We start from the raw sequence: 16,265 nt of genomic DNA, 5'->3' as shown, positions 1-16,265 counted from the left end.
TTCTTCATTATAAAAATCACAGAGCTAATTTCACAAGTATTATTCCCCATTGGGCTGACTTAGAAATATTTGAACTTCGGTATATTGGGAGGAGGGAGATGTGTATAAACGTAACTGTAGTTATGGGGGAAGGAGTATAGGGAAATAGAGTAAAATCAAAACACGTTCATAATAGATGTCTCTGGGTGATAAAATTACAGATGATTCTTATTCTCTTCATTCTATTTTTTTCTGTATTTTACACATTTTGCACAACTTGTATTGTTACTTTTGTAGCACAAAAACAAGCTTATTTATTAACTTAAGAGAGTGACTTGTACTTGAAGAGTAGTGAAAAACTTTCTTAGTCCTCTGCTCATGTATATAAATGTTTCTGAGGCATATTCTGAATTTCATCATTTCCTTTTTTTTAAAGATTTCATTTATTTATTTGAGAGAGAGAGAATATGAGAGAGAGCATGAGAGGGGAGAAGTCAGAGGGAGAAGCAGATTCCCCGCTGAGCAGGGAGCCCAACGCGGGGATCCCAGGACTCCAAGATCATGACCTGAGCCAAAGGCAGTTGCTTAACCAACTGAGCCACCCAGGAGCCCCTGAATTTCATCATTTCTGTTCAGCCACACATAGTTGAAGCTCTTGGAGACTGAAGCCTAATCCCAGCACTGCCATGGTTCTTTCCAAGCACCTGCTGTCTTGGTGTGTTTGGGCTGCTCTAACAGAATACCGTAAACAGTGTGGCTTATAAACAACAGAAATGTATTTCTCTCAGTTCTGGAGGCTGGGACATCCAAGATCAAGATGTCAGTGGATTCACCATCTCATGAGAACTTTCTGGTTCATAGACAGCCATCTTAGCCCTGTGCCTTCACACGGAAGAAGGGGCAAGGGAGGTCTCTTCAGGTCTCTTTTGTAAGGCCCTACGTTCATTTATAGGAGTTCCACCCTCATTACCTAATGATCTCTCAAAGGCCCCACTCCTAGTATCACATGAGGCATTAGAATTTAACATACACAAATGTTTGGGAGGACACAAACATTGAGTTTATAACAGGTGCCCATCCAGGCTGTAACTAGCAGGCTTTGAAAGAAGAGCAAAAGATGGTTCATTCATCACTCAAACACACACATACATGTATGAGACTAGAGAAAAGTATCTAAAATAGGCCATCAGAGCCAGGAAACAGAGGTGAATTTTAGAAGTTGATATAGTCAAACTTGGATCGGAAAATGAAAATGAGATATTGGCATATTGAGCACCGAGCAGTAGTGCGCACTTATTTCAATGTTCAAAAAATGGTGGTATACATTAGGAGTATGTTGACATGAATGGGTTGAGCCAACAGAAAGCCAGAACAGAACAGACTGCATCCCCTACTCAGAACCCTAATGAATTTCACCAGAGATGCTTGTTAGAGCCCAAATCTTTCATATGCAGTCTGGCATAAGAAAGCCTCTTCAGGTGTCCCTTGGTAACTTGGTAGGAATAGTGCTCTGTACACCACTCAGTGAACCAACACAGTAAAACCCTCTGCTTGGGAAAAACAGAAGCACCTAATGGACAAAGCAAATGTTGAGTACAGAATGCTGTCCCAAGTGGGCTATCTCCCTGGTTCTTTGGGAAACCCTCTCTGCCTCTCCTGGTGTTAGAGTAGCTCATTCATTTATTCATTCAATTACTAAAAGTGAAAAGTAATCTCTTGAATCATGCGTATTCTATGTGAGCCACCATGTTAAGCTCTTTTCTCATACTGACGCATCTAATCCATGCCATGATCCTATTATCCTACTTGACAGATGAGGAAATAGAGTCACAGAGATGTCACTGACTTTTCCAAGATGACACAAACATAATGTCAGAATCATAATATGAATCCAAGTCATCCAGCTCCATAATCTTAACCACAGCACTATCCTGACTCTAATGAAGAGCTGTTTGTTGAGCCAGATACCACTGCTCCCAGCGACTATGCTAAATCCACATTCTTATAAATCCTGGAAACAAGTCTCCATCACCAAATGTCACCTGCGTCCATCACCAAATGTCACCTGTGTCCATCACTTCCTGGTGACCTGGTAGTTCTCCAGCATGGCTGGCCTGGGAGGCTTCAGTTGACCATCTTATCCCTCCCCATTACTGAATGATCCTTTGTTTTGCAAAGCCATTCATTCCCTCTTCATTCTTGCACCTCTCAATCACTGAGCAAGAAAAAACATACTCATTCCCTTACTCATATATTCATTTCATAATGTTCATAAATGTTTATTGAGTACTTACTAGGAGCCACGATCTGTGCTGGATCACATGGACAGTAGCATATAAGAGAGGCAACATGATACCCTCTTAAAACTCACAGTCTGATGGGGAAAATGAACCAAGGAGATAAGTTAAAAAAACAAATTAAATGTCTATCGGTGGATAAACAAAGTTGTGGTACATATATATATATATATATATATATATATATATATAATGGAATCTGGTCATAAGGAAGGAGGAATGAAGAACTGCTACATGATACAACATGGTCAAACCTCAAAAACATTATGCTAAGAGAAAGAGGACAGACACAAAGGGTCACAGTGTATGATTAATTTAAATGAAATATGAGAACAGGGAAATCCATGGGGACAGAAAGTAGACTAGTGGATGCCTAGAGCAGGATGGGGAGGCTGGGGGGAGGAAATAGGAAGTGACTGCTGATGGGTATAGGGTTTTATGTGGGGATGATGAAAATGTTGTGGACCTAGATAGAGCTGGTGGTTACACAACACCATAAATATCCTAAATGCCTCTGAATTGTGTACTTTAACATCATTAAGTTTGTTTATGAGAATTTCATCTCACAAAAAAAAAAAGAGAGAGAGACAGAGACAGTTGGTTAAGTGTCTGACTCTTGGTTTTGGTTCAGGTCATGATCTCAGGGTCCTGGGATCCAGTCCCGTGTCAGGCTCCGTGCTCAGCAGGGAGTCTGCTTGAGAATTCTCTCTCCCTCTCCCTCTGTCCCAGCCTCCACTCTTGTGCTCTCTCTCCCTCTCTCAAATAAATAAATAAATTTTAAAAAAGAAAAGGAAACAAATAAAATGATCACGGCATGTGACTACCATCCATTCCTTCATCACATGTGTACTGAGAACCTACTATATGCCACGAGCTATGCCAGGCATTTGAGAGCAAGGTTCCTTCTAGGGGAGGTGGGGGAAGATCAAAAATTAAAAGGATACAAATGGATAAGAGACTTTCAGGTAGTAATGAGTGCTGTGAAGACACTATATGAAGGAACTGTAAGACTAAGACAGATACTTTTTTGTAAGTAGACAAGGAATACCTGTCTAAGTGGTGAGACTTCCTTCAGGGACATGAAGAACCCAGCCAGGCAAAAATCTTAAGGGAAAGAGATCTGAGCAAAAGATAATAGCATATGCAAAGGCCCTGGGCTAGGAACTAGCATGATGTGTTAGAGGAATTCAAAGATACCCAGGGAAGCTGGAGCACAGTGAGTGGGCCCGAGGGTGGGAGGTAGAAGGTGAGTTAGTTAGTTCAGGGAAGTGAGAAAAGTCAGATCATGCAGAGCCTTGTGAGTAAAGAATTTGGATTTTGTTCTAAATACAGTGACATTCACTGAAGTGTTTTAAGTAAGAAAAGGATGTGCTCTATAAAATATGGTGCTGTCTGTGGTGTGGAGAAAAATTGGAGGAGGCAAGGGGGGCAGGTATAGGCAGAGAGATCATGTAAATGAGACATGAGGATGGGAGCAAGAATAAGATTTGATTGTTGGGACGCCTGGTGACTCAGTCCGTTGAGTATCTGACTCTTGATTTCAGCTCAGGTCATGATCTCAGGGTCATGAGATAAAGCTGCAAGTCTGGCTCTGCACTCAGCACAGAGTCTGCTTGAGATTCTCTCTCTCCCTCTCCATCTGCCCATCTCCATGCTCACACACACTCTCTTTCTCTGTCTCTCTAAATAAATAAATAAAATCTTTGAAAAAAAAATAATGTTGGTGGTAGCAATGGAGAAAAGGATGATCATCCTGGGGATAAATGTTTAAAGTAGGGCTGGCAGAACTTGTTAATGGGTTGGCTACAGACGTGAAAAATTAAGGAAGCTTCTAACTTTTTAACATAAGTAACTGGGGTGGACGGTGGGTCAACTGTCAGGTCAAGCAATACTAGTGGAGGAAAAGATCAGGAAGATTACACAAAAGTTTGGTTTTGGACCTGTTGAGTTGGAGGTGCCTACCAAATGCTCAAGTAGAAATGCCACTGCTAGAAAGAAACAAACAAAATGATGTGGTAGAGACTAACGGGAGAGGGACAGAGAGCTGTCCTCTCTTTTTTCTTCCCCAGACTCTAACCTACTTCCTATGTTGAAGAAAATCCACATCAGATGAGTCTCATTAAGTTCTCCTTCCTGCCATGGAAACAGGAAGTACAGACATGACTCACTTTCCCAGCTTCCCTTGCAGCAAGGGCATGGCCATGTGACACAGGTTCAACCAGTTAGAGGCTGCCAGCTTAGACCAGAAAAGCAAAGAAGCAGATACCACAGACAGGTGACTCCCTGGTCGGGCAGCCTCCAAGACAGACAACACAGCTGAGAGCACGATGTTCTCAAGAGCCACACCATGTCTTTTTATTTTTTGGCTGTGATTCTGACTGTGAGGCCATCTTTTCTGTTTCTGTGGCTTGCACAGAAAAAAAAAAAAGAAAGAAAGAAAGAAAAAAAAATCCTGAGTGAAGGGAAAGAAGAGTTGGGCTTAACGATAGTACTAAGGAAAAAGCCTTTTGACATAGTGATACTTAAGCTGGGTTTTGAAGATTGGAGAAGAGTCAGCCTTGGAAAGGAGTATGCCACCCAAAGGAACCATGAGTGTGAGGCTCTGAGGTGGGGAAGCGCTTAGTGTGCCCCAAGGGCTGGAAGAAGGCCTATGTTGCTGGGGATAGGAAGGAACAGAGAGAGATGTGCTAAATGAGGTCGGCTTCCTCAAGGAGCCATGATTCCAAGCCAGATTCCAAGCCACCATGGCCGCGTTCCAAAGCAAAGACTCCGTCCACGCCTCTGTAGCCTTTCCCCTCCCCCACCTGTGGAACTGCTTCTGCGCTGTTGCCCCCGTCGTCATGGTGATGGGCACTCCGTTTCACTCGCTGTTCAGGCCAGGAAGGAGTTGGCGCGTCTTTGGGAGTCCCTGCCCCTCCCCGTGGAGGCGCCGGGGGCCAGGCCGAGATATCAAGCAGGGACAATGCCGGTGTTGGTACCCCCAGCTGAGCGCAGCCAGGACACGCGCGTAGGGACTCCAGCATGGCGCGAGGCAGCCAAAGCCATCACGCGGAAGGCGCACCACCTGACCGACCGCTGCGGGCAGGAGGCAGTGACCATGTGGCAACCCAAGGACAGCGTGAGGGACCCGCACGTGGCGCGCCACCTCTGCCGCGCTGCCTACATCCTGCCCTGGCGCTTCCGCGTGGAGATGCTCAAGGGTGGCGGCACCTTAGAGAAGCCGCCGCCGGGCGAGGGCGTCACGCTGTGGAAGGGCAAGATGAAGCCCCCCGCCTGGCACGCCCGCCTGCCGCTGCCCATGCACCGCGATGCGCGGGCCCTGCAGACTGCGGAGGTGGTGCACGCGCACGCGCGCGGTGCGCGCCTCACAGCTGCCCGCCTGTGCCGTGCGCAGCACCAGATCAATGGGCAGCTGCGGCTGCTGCTTCGGCAGCGGGAGGCTACGGACCGCAGGCTCAGCGAAGTGCGCAAAGGCCTGCTCATTAACCAGCAGAGCTGCAAGCTTCGGGGCTACCGGCCCAAATCTGAGAAGGTGGGACCATCTCCCCTGCCCTCTCAGAGCCCGAGGCCTCAGCTCCCAGATGCTTGGCCTGGGGAAAACGCCTCCCCGTAGAGAGAACGCCCACCTGCACCCCAGGCCCCAGCTCCCAGAGAGTGAGGGCTCAAGAAGATGAGGACGCTCCCAAGAGGAGATGCCTCGATTCCGAGCCCAGAAGGTGACCTCCCGAGGGGATGAGATCCTCAGCCCCCTTCCCCCAAAGAGAGTGTCTATTCCAGCCCCCCAGCCCAGGAGAGAAGGTAGGACTCTGAATCAGACTAGATGAAATTCTTCCCAAACAGCAACCACAGCCCCCAGGCCAGGTATGAAATCACCCAACCAGCCCCGGACCCAGAAAGTGAGACCCTCCCATGGGCTCAAGGCCCTCAATGTCCCAATTCCAGTGAAAACACACCCAAAGTCCCGCACTGAGGAGAATGGGTGATGTCCTCGTCCTAACCCATGAAGCGCTGCTTAAAATGGTGTTTTGTTTTGTTTTGTTTAAGATTTTTATTTATGTGAGAAAGAGAGAGCAAGCAGGGGGACAGGCAGGGACAAGCAGACTCTGCACAGAGCACGGAGCCCAATGTGGGGTTCAATCTCAATATCTTGAGATCATGACCTGAGCTGAAATCAAGAGTCTGGCACTTAACGGACTGAGCCACCCAGGCATCCCTCCTCAAAATGATTTTTTAAATCCCAAGTCCTCCACCAAAGCATCAGAATGTGAGAAACCCTCCTCAGGCCTTGTCTGGGGAGAAGAGACCAGGTGGTCCTGCCTACCGGTTGAAACCCTCAGACTCCAAGCCCCTGCACCTGAGAACTACTAAGTCCCTAGCCAGAGAAAAGAGTGAGACCCCTAGTCTCAGCTTTGATGAAATCCTCCCCCTAAAGTAAAACTGCAGACCATCATCCCAAAAGTGGGGAACATTCCAACCTCCCTAAGGAGACATGAAACCCCCACACACCAGGTGAGATTCCTACCCCCAGCCCCCAAATCCAGATAGTAAGAACCCAAAAAGGCAACTCCTCATCATTCCTATGATGAGTCCCCTCTACTTCTGGTCAGGGAGAGAGGATAAGACCATCACCAAGGAAAGGGGACACCCAACCCCAGAGAATGAGAACAACCTCCCCGCAAATCACCTTCATCCCATCTCACTGGACTCCTATCCATAAAAGAGAGAAGCTCCCAGCCCTACTCTCTAAAGTATAAGACCCCCCCCAAGTGAGAGCCCCCTTGAAAGAATAAAGCCTTCTCAGAGTGATGTCCCCAAAGAGTGAGAGCACCCCAACTCCATTCTCCAAACCTGAAGTTTATGGAGTTAGCAAACCCTCTACTACCCACAAAGGAGAAATCTCCCTCCAGCCCCCTCTGGAAGATGTGAGAGATTCTCTCCTTGTTTTCTAGGTCCCTGACAAAGCTGACAGTATGCTTAACTGGGAGAAGGAAGAGCTAAAGAGCATGAAGAGGAAGATGGAAAAAGATATGGAAAAATCAGAGACCCTGCTCAAGGTTGAGAATACCTAGGGCCAAGTTGGGAGGGCTGGAGTTGGATCTGAATGGGTGAACTGCTCTCACCTTGGGGACTGTAGCCACAGCAAACCCTCAACCCACTGCCCTGACACTCATTGTATTTCCACTTTGTGCAATGGGAAAACTGAAGCTCTGAGAGATGGAGTTGGGCCCCAAGATAACAATGAACACCCTTCTGTGTAGTGCCCTGTGCAGTCACCGAGTTAACTTCTTAAAACTCTCCTGTGAAATATGAATTATGATCCCCTCATTAGAGATAGGGAAAGTGAGGCTCAGAGAGACACAGACTCACCCAAGGCATAGGGCTGGCCAACAGCAGGGCAGTAGCTTCAGCTCAGGCATCTTTTTGCTTTCCATCTTTACCAAGGTATTTCAAATTGGATATATTTAACACAACTCGATGCTTTGATAAATGTATGCATTGTGAAATAATCACCATAATCAAGGCAATTAACATATTCATCACATCACATAGTTACCTTTATGTTTGTGTGGTGAGAACACTTAAGATCCAAACTCTTAGCAAATTTCAGTTATAAAATACAGTGTTATCTATAGTCACATTGTTCTATATTAGATCTCCAGAACTTAATCATCTTGCAGAGCTAAAACTTTGTGCCCTTGATCAGCATCTCCCCATTTCTCCCTCCCCTGCCCCAGGCCCTAGCAACCACCATTCTATGCTCTGGCACTATGAATTTAACTTTTATATATAAGTCAAATATAAGTGAGATCCTTCTGCATTTGACTTATTTCACTTAGCATAATAATGAACCTCCAGCCTCATCTATGTTGTCACAAATGGCAAGCTGTCCTTTTTTAAGGCTGAATAATATTCCATTGTATATATTTTATTATATACATATTACATTACATATTCTATATCATATACTGTTATTCTATATTAATATAATACATAATATATAATTATATAATAATATTGTAGCATATATATTAGTTATAATCTATTATATAATTTATGTTATGTTATATATACATACAAATGGCTACCAGACACATGAAAAAATGTTCATCATCACTAGCCATCAGGGAGATTCAAATCAAAACCACATTGAGATACCACCTGACACCAGTTAGAATGGCCAAAATTAGCAAGACAGGAAACAACATGTGTTGGAGAGGATGTGGAGAAAGGGGAACCCTCTTACACTGTTGGTGGGAATGCAAACTGGTGCAGCCACTTTGGAGAACAGTGTGGAGATTCCTCAGGAAATTAAAAATAGATCTTCCCTATGACCCTGCAATTGCACTGCTGGGTATTTACCCCAAAGATACAGATGTAGTGAAAAGAAGGGCCATCTGTACCCCAGTGTTTATAGCAGCAAAGGCCACGGTCGCCAAACTGTGGAAAGAACCAAGATGCCCTTCAACGGATGAATGGATAAGGAAGATGTGGTCCATATACACTATGGAGTATTATGCCTCCATCAGAAAGGACGAATACCCAACTTTTGTAGCAACATGGACAGGACTGGAAGAGATTATGCTGAGTGAAATAAGTCAAACAGAGAGAGTCAAGTATCATATGGTTTCACTTATTGGTGGAGCATAACAAATAATATAGAGGACAAGGGTAGATGGAGAGGAGAAGGGAGTTGAGGGAAATTGGAAGGGGAGGTGAACCATGAGAGACTATGGACCCTGGAAAACAACCTGAGGGTTTTGAAGGGGCGGGGTGGGAGGGTGGGGGAACCAGGTGGTGGGTATTAGGGAGGGCACAGATTGCATGGAGCACTGGGTGTGGTGAAAAAACAATGAATACTGTTACACTGAAAATAAATAAAAAATTTAAAAAAAAATGCCAGAAAAAAAAATATATATATAACATGTATAATATATAATATATATTATCTTTAATACATATTAATTATAATTATCTTATATTTTTATATATTATAATATATTATATGAGATATATCTCATGTAATATGTTATATATATAATATATCTCATGTAATATGTTATATATATCTCATGTAATATGTTATATATCTCATGTAATATATTATATATATTATATATAATATATATATTATAACATAATATATTTTATATCATGTGGAAGCCATGTAAAATTTATAATAATAAATTATTATAAATTATTATATATTTATATATATTTATATATTAATATTATAAATTATTATATATAAATTATATAATTATAATATATGAGATATAATATATTGTAATATAATTTATTTTATTATATTATATTATTATATCATATTGATATATTATGTGGAAGCCATATAAAATTTATAATAATAAATCATATTACAATATATAATATATTATATATTATATAATATATATTATATATATTATATTATATATATATAATATATTATATAATATTATATTATATAATATATATTATATATATTAATATTATTATATATAATAATAATATTAATATATAATATATAATATTAATATTAATATTAATTAATATTAATATATAATATATAATATATAATAATATAATAATATAATAACATATTAATATAATATAATATAATAATATAATAATATAATAATATATTAATATAATATAATATAATAATATAATAATATAATATAATAATATAATATTAATATTAATATTAATTATTTATTATATATATTAATATTAATAATATAATATAATAGTATAATATTAATATTAATATTAATTAATATTAATATTAATATAATATATATATAATATATAATAATATAATAATAATATATAATATTATTATATATAATATATATAATATATATATATAATATTATATATTATATAATATATTATATATTGTAATATGATTTATTATTATAAATCATAAAAATAAATATAATAAATAAATAAATTATAAATTATTATAAATTTTATATGGCTTCCACATGATATAAAATATAATTATATTATGTAATGTCATTATATAATTATTATACAATTATTGTATATTATATCATATTACATATAATATAATTTCTATATATGATATATATAATACAATATATAAAATATTACATGTTATAATACTATATCATTTTGTATCATTTTATAATATATTAAGATATCAATGTTTTGATTAATACACTAATATTGTAATAATATATTTCACATTTTCTTTATCCACTCATCTGTCAAGAGACACTTAGATTGTTTCCGCATCTTAGATATTGTGGATAATGCTGAAATGAACGTGGAGTACAGCTATCTCTTTGAGACCCTGATCTTCTCTGGATATATACCAGGAAGTGGGAAAACTTCCTTATGATTCAGGTCAGGCCTTGAGCCTAGCTCTTTACACTGTAATATGTGTTCAGTCTTTGTCGGCTCCAGCCAGAGATGGTCTGTCACTACATCCTTCATTCTTGCAATAAGGACTTCTTTATGAGGGCACTAATAGAGGTGAGAGGGCAGCCAAGTTTGATGGAGTCTTTGGAACTGGTTTAAGTTAGCTGGTAACCTGTGCGGGCTTTTGACTCAACTATTTGACAAATATTAATCCAAAATCCTGGTGTCTGGGCTCCATGCTTGGCATTGGGGACAAAGACAGAACTGGCCTTGCAGTCACAGAGTTCACATTATAAGGACATTCAAATAAGAGACAGATCAGGGTAGTGGGTGAGGTTGGGGGAGGAAATTAAGGAGCTGGTGCACCACTGTCCGTGGTGCTGAACCCTTTGGGTGCTCCCCCCACCAACCCCCCAGGCCACTGTCATATTCCTTTAAATCTGGTGAGTCCTGAAAAATCCTTCAAGAAAGTCCAAAACTGACAAGGGAGAAGACCCTGAGGGTGGCCTCTGTAGGGAAGGGTTTGCAAGAGAGAAATGGGAATGGAGAGTTGGGAAAAAAACAGACATAGATGGAAACTGAGAAGGGCCACTGGAGAGGCCTGATGTACATATTTCTGGAGAAAAATTCTTACAACCAAACAGACCTGTTTCAACGTCAGATCATGAATGCAAATTGGCATTCAGAACTTTCCCAGAGGTCTCACCATGTGTGTCTAGAAGGTTTCTTGTCCCACTGGGCAAGTTATTTCATACTTTCTCTTGCTTCAAACCTCTCTCCAGCTCTCTGCTTTCCTCATTCTCAGTGAATGACCCCAATGCATGGAAGCCACTAAAGGGAATCTCTCTCATTATTCCCTGCCAATGATAGAATTCCATCTACTTCTGCATCCACTTTCTCCCCATTCTTCTGCAACACCAATACTTCCATCTTTATTGGATTATCCTCACCAGTGAACAAAAGGGGACTTATTCTCTAATGGGTACAGATCTGTTTAGGATGATGAAAAAAAAGTTCTGGAAATGGATAGTGGCAGTGGTTGCACATTCATGTCACTGAACTCTACACTGAACTCTACAATTAATAGTTAAAATGGCAAATTTTGTTGTCTATTTAATCACACACACACACACACACACAAAACTTCTGGATCCCATGCTCCCCTCCAGATAATCTCCATTTCTCTGATCCTCTCACTAGCACATCTTGTCTACACATGTTGACCCCATCACTTCTTTTGGGCAGGAACTGGATCAGTTTTCCCCACTGCATTCCGCATTCCCTGCTACATTGCCCAGCACATGGGAGGAGCTTGATGAATATTTGAATGAATGAATGATCTTTTAAATCTATTTTTTACTCAAATGGATGAACCCCAAAGATATTATATTCAGCAGAAGAAGCTAGACATAGGATACACAGTGTGTGGTTCCATTTATATGAAGTTCTAGATTTCAAAAATATTTTCTTGAAGAGCTGAATAGTACATATTTTAGGCTTTGTGCAAAATCCAGTCTCTGTTACAACTGCTCAATTAGGCCAGTGTAGCAAAAAACAGCCAGAGAAAATATGCGCAAGAATGAGCGTGGCAGTATTCTATTAAAGTTTTAGTTACAAAAAAAGGCAGCCAGTCCATAGGCTGTAGTTTATGGACACCTTAAAGAACAGGAAAAACAAATCAGCAAGGCAGCTTTACTAAGGGAGGAGGGAAGGGACACCAGGGATATTTTGGGGGTGATGGAAATATTCTATATTTTGATGAAGGTGGTATTTATATATGGATATATATATTTATATGTGGATAATATATAAATATATATTTTATGTATTATATATTATGTGTTACAAATACACAATAAATACATAATATATTATATAAATACATAATGTATTATGAATACATAATGTATTACAAATACATATTATAAATACATAATAAATATATAATATATAAATACACAATATATAAATATATAATATATATCCACATATAAATACATGATAAATATATATACACCCTATATAAATACATAATAAATATATATACATTTATATATGGCTATATACACACAAAAGACTTGTTTTAACATGTGGAGACATATATATGATTTATATGGATAAATATATGGATATATATGGATCCATATACAAAACATTTGTTTTAATATAACTTTCAAATAAGCAAGTATCAAAGCAATATGCTTCATTTTATAATGGCAGAAGTGGGGTTTGGATGGGAGTAGGAGTTCAGAAGAGATAGATGTTGGTGAGGGAGATACTCTGAAGACAGCTGAGGGCTCCCAATGCTAATAAGAGCAGAGAAGAAGAGACCCTGAGGCTAGGGGAGGGGATCCACCTTGAAGGCCCCTGAGGAGCAAAGGACTGGTACAGGAAAACTATTCATGTAGGTTCAGCCAGTGCCACCTCTCCTCTTTACAGGTGGAACAACTGAAGGTGGGGGAGGGTAGTTCTCGCAGTGCCAGAGCAAAGCCAGGCACAGAACCCAGAAGAAAATGATACCCAGGACAGGGAAGCTGCCACTGGTCCCTTCAGCTCCTCCCCTCTCCACCAGGGATCATTGAAGCCTTCTGGACAGGAGGAGGGGCTTGGGGAGTGTCTGAGCTTCCACCAGGAAGTCAATTCTTTCTCCCAGCAACAATACCTGGAGAGGATCAGTTTGGAGCTGGAAACGTTTTGCAGCCCCAGCAGAGAAATCTCTTCCTGCCACCTCTGGCAACCTCCCCACTCACACCCTGCCTTTTTCTCTGCCTCTCTCTGCTTCCTTGCCCCCAGGCCCTGGCATCCTGCCGTGACACTCTGGCCTTCTGCTGCAAGGAGAGGCTCCAAGCTGTGGACCTAATGAATCAGCCGCTGGATAAAGTTCTGGAGCAGGCTGGCCGTCACTCCTGGGTGAACCTCTCCCACATCCCTTCCGTGCGCCCTCAGGGCCAGAAAACACCTCCCCCAGACCCTGTGGGCACCTATACCCCAGGTAAGCTCCCACAGAAAGAAGTCCACTGTTGTAGGTACCCTTGGGTGCCCACTAGGCCTCTGCTTCTCAGCCACTGCCTTCTCTGGGGAATCCCCCTCCTCCTGACCAAGTGAGAAGACTGAGAACCCATATCCACTGAAGCCATGTTCTTTTTTTTTTTTTTTTTTTTTATGAAAGGAAGAGAACTTTTTTTTTTTTTAAGATTTTATTTATTTATTTGACAGAGCGAGATCACAAGTAGGCAGAGAGGCAGGCAGAGAGAGAGGAGGAAGCAGGCTCCCTGCTGAGAAGAGCCCAATGTGGGGCTCGATCCCAGGACCCTGAGATCATGACCTGAGCCGAAGGCAGAGGCTTAACCCGCTGAGCCACCCAGGCGCCCCTGAAGCCATGTTCTTGATTAGTTAGCTCTTGCCTTTGTACACTCCTGCTTCCCACACACCTGTGGGCGAGCACTCCGTCAGTCAATCCCGGACACTACTTATGCCAACTCCACAAACAGCCGCTCCCCTGGACTTGCTATATTCCTTCAGTAAACCCCCTCACCCAGGGCCCAACACAACCTGAGCATAGAAAGGGGGACTCAGACAACCAAGATGAGGAAAAGGAGGCCTTGGTTCTCCACGCATGACCCCACCCTGCCCGCAGAGTGCGCCACGGCGCTGGACGAAGCCAAGCGACTGTTTTTGGAGTCCAAGGACACCTTGCTAGAAATGACAAAGAACGAGGAGGACGTCCAGGAACAACAACAAGAGATAAGCAACCGCGTGTGCGCCTCTCTGGCACAGAAGATGCATGAGACCTTGGAACTGAAGGTAGGAGCGGCGTGTGCTACTCGTAGTTTGTGGCGGGAGACTAGGGTGGACTAGAGCTGACTACAGAGAGAGGGACGCGGGAGCAGAGGAGTCCGGAAGCCAATGTGACCCCTCTGTGCTACCACCCACCCAGGAAAGAATGAATATGACCTTAGGACTAATGAGGGGAACTATCCATCGGTGCACGAAATTCAGCCAGGAAATGTACATCACTCGTGGCCTAATCAAGGTGTGCTGGGGCGCAAGAGTGTGCGGGGGTGGGGCTGGGGGTGCTCGCCTAGCCTGGGCCTCACTGCTCCTCCCACCACACTCCGCCAGGGTCCTGTGTCAAAATGTCACCTGGAGACTCGAGAGAAACTGGATAGACCTCTGGTTCGAGTGTACCAGAGACACGTGGGCACCCAACTCCCCGAAGCCTCGCGCCTCGCCCAGGTACCCCCTCGGTGGCCCCTTCCGCGCCTTCTCGGCCTCTCTAGGCTCAGCCCCATCCCGGTAACACCCCTTCCTCAAGCACATCTGACCCAGGTCTGCCAGTCCTTCAACTCCCATAAGAAGGAGGCCCTCTGGGGCACCTGGGTGGCTCAGTGGGTTAAGCCTCTGCCTTCGGCTCAGGTCATGATCTCAGGGTCCTGGGATCGAGCCCCACATCGGGCTCTCTGCTCGGCGGGGAGCCTGCTTCCTCCTCTCTCTCTGCCTGCCTCTCTGCGTACTCTCTCTCTGTCAAATAAATAAAATCTTTAAAAAAAAATAAAAAAAAAAAAGAAGGAGGCCCTCTGGTATCCATACGGGTCTCAAAAAATTCCTCTCAACCTCTACCCGCCTCACCCCCCTCATGATACGGCCCTCTTTCAGCCTAGCTCCTTCATGCACTCCTTGCCCAGATGCTCTCCCACATCCCAGGTCAGGCCCGCCCCTCACTCTGCAGGTGAGTACCGCGCCGCCCCCACAGGCCCGCCGGGTCGCAGGTTCTTTCAAGGGCTTCTGGCACAAGCGTGTTGCTCCCAATCTCTGCGAGTCCCGCCTCTCCTCCGGGGCTCCTTCCCAGGCGGGACCTTCCGCAAGCACACGTGGCCCGGGTGTGCTCCTCCCCTTCTGAGGCCCGCCCCTTCTTAAAGGTGTGCTCCTTTCACACGCACACCTGGCCCAGGCGTGTTAGCCCACCCCCGACAGTGCCGCGCGGCCCTTGCTCCGTCCGGCTCGCCCAGCCCGCAGCACAGTCCCGCCCCCTCCCCAGGGCACTGACAAGCTGCAGCGCCACATCTCGCACGTGGAAAAAAACCTGAAGGAGCTGCTCGCCACGCACAAGAACCTCACCGGGAGCCTCAAATGCAAGAAGATCGGGTATGAAGTGGACTATAATGTAGTGCGCTTGCGCCTCCGCCAGCGGCACCCGCACATGTGCTACGAGCAGGCGCAGCGCCTGGTCAACGACTGGGACCCGCGCACGCCGCCCCGCGCCGAGCCGGACGCTGCCTCCAAGTGACAGACTCGCCCCCTGCCGCAGCCTTCCGGCCCAGTTCTGGCTGGACCTGCGGAGCAGAGACTTACAGCTCAATGGCCTTCCCCCTCGCCTGACCTACCCTCCCTCAAAGCATCCTCTAGCATAATTATAATAAAAATGACAATAATTACCATTTATTAGGCACCTACTGTACATCAATCACTTACCGTACAACACGTTATGGGCAGTGTATCCTGAGAGTTAACAGGCTGGATCTGGGCGCCAGATTTCTGGGGTCCAAATCCCAGCTCCCCAATTTCAACTGTGTAGCCTTGGGCAAGTCACTGTCCCTCTCTGGC

The 16,265-nt window shown here is 43.5% G+C and overlaps 1 protein-coding gene across 1 annotated transcript; it reads left to right on the top strand.

Moving 5' to 3' along the window:
* Positions 1 to 5,238: 5,238 nt before the first annotated feature.
* On the top strand, positions 5,239 to 15,948 carry TEKTL1 (tektin like 1; the record flags this gene model as incomplete). Its single annotated transcript, XM_080799060.1, has 7 exons — positions 5,239 to 5,808; positions 7,226 to 7,330; positions 13,455 to 13,653; positions 14,299 to 14,465; positions 14,599 to 14,694; positions 14,784 to 14,897; positions 15,700 to 15,948. 7 exons carry the CDS (start codon positions 5,239 to 5,241, stop codon positions 15,946 to 15,948), a joined length of 1,500 nt encoding a protein of 499 aa, XP_080655186.1.
* Between the last annotated feature and the right edge of the window lie 317 nt (positions 15,949 to 16,265).

Source organism: Martes martes, assembly GCF_963455335.1.
Source record: "Martes martes genome assembly, chromosome: 1".
NCBI lineage: Eukaryota > Metazoa > Chordata > Mammalia > Carnivora > Mustelidae > Martes > Martes martes.
Note: the sequence above shows the minus strand (reverse complement) of the source record. Positions and strands in the feature narration are given on the sequence as shown.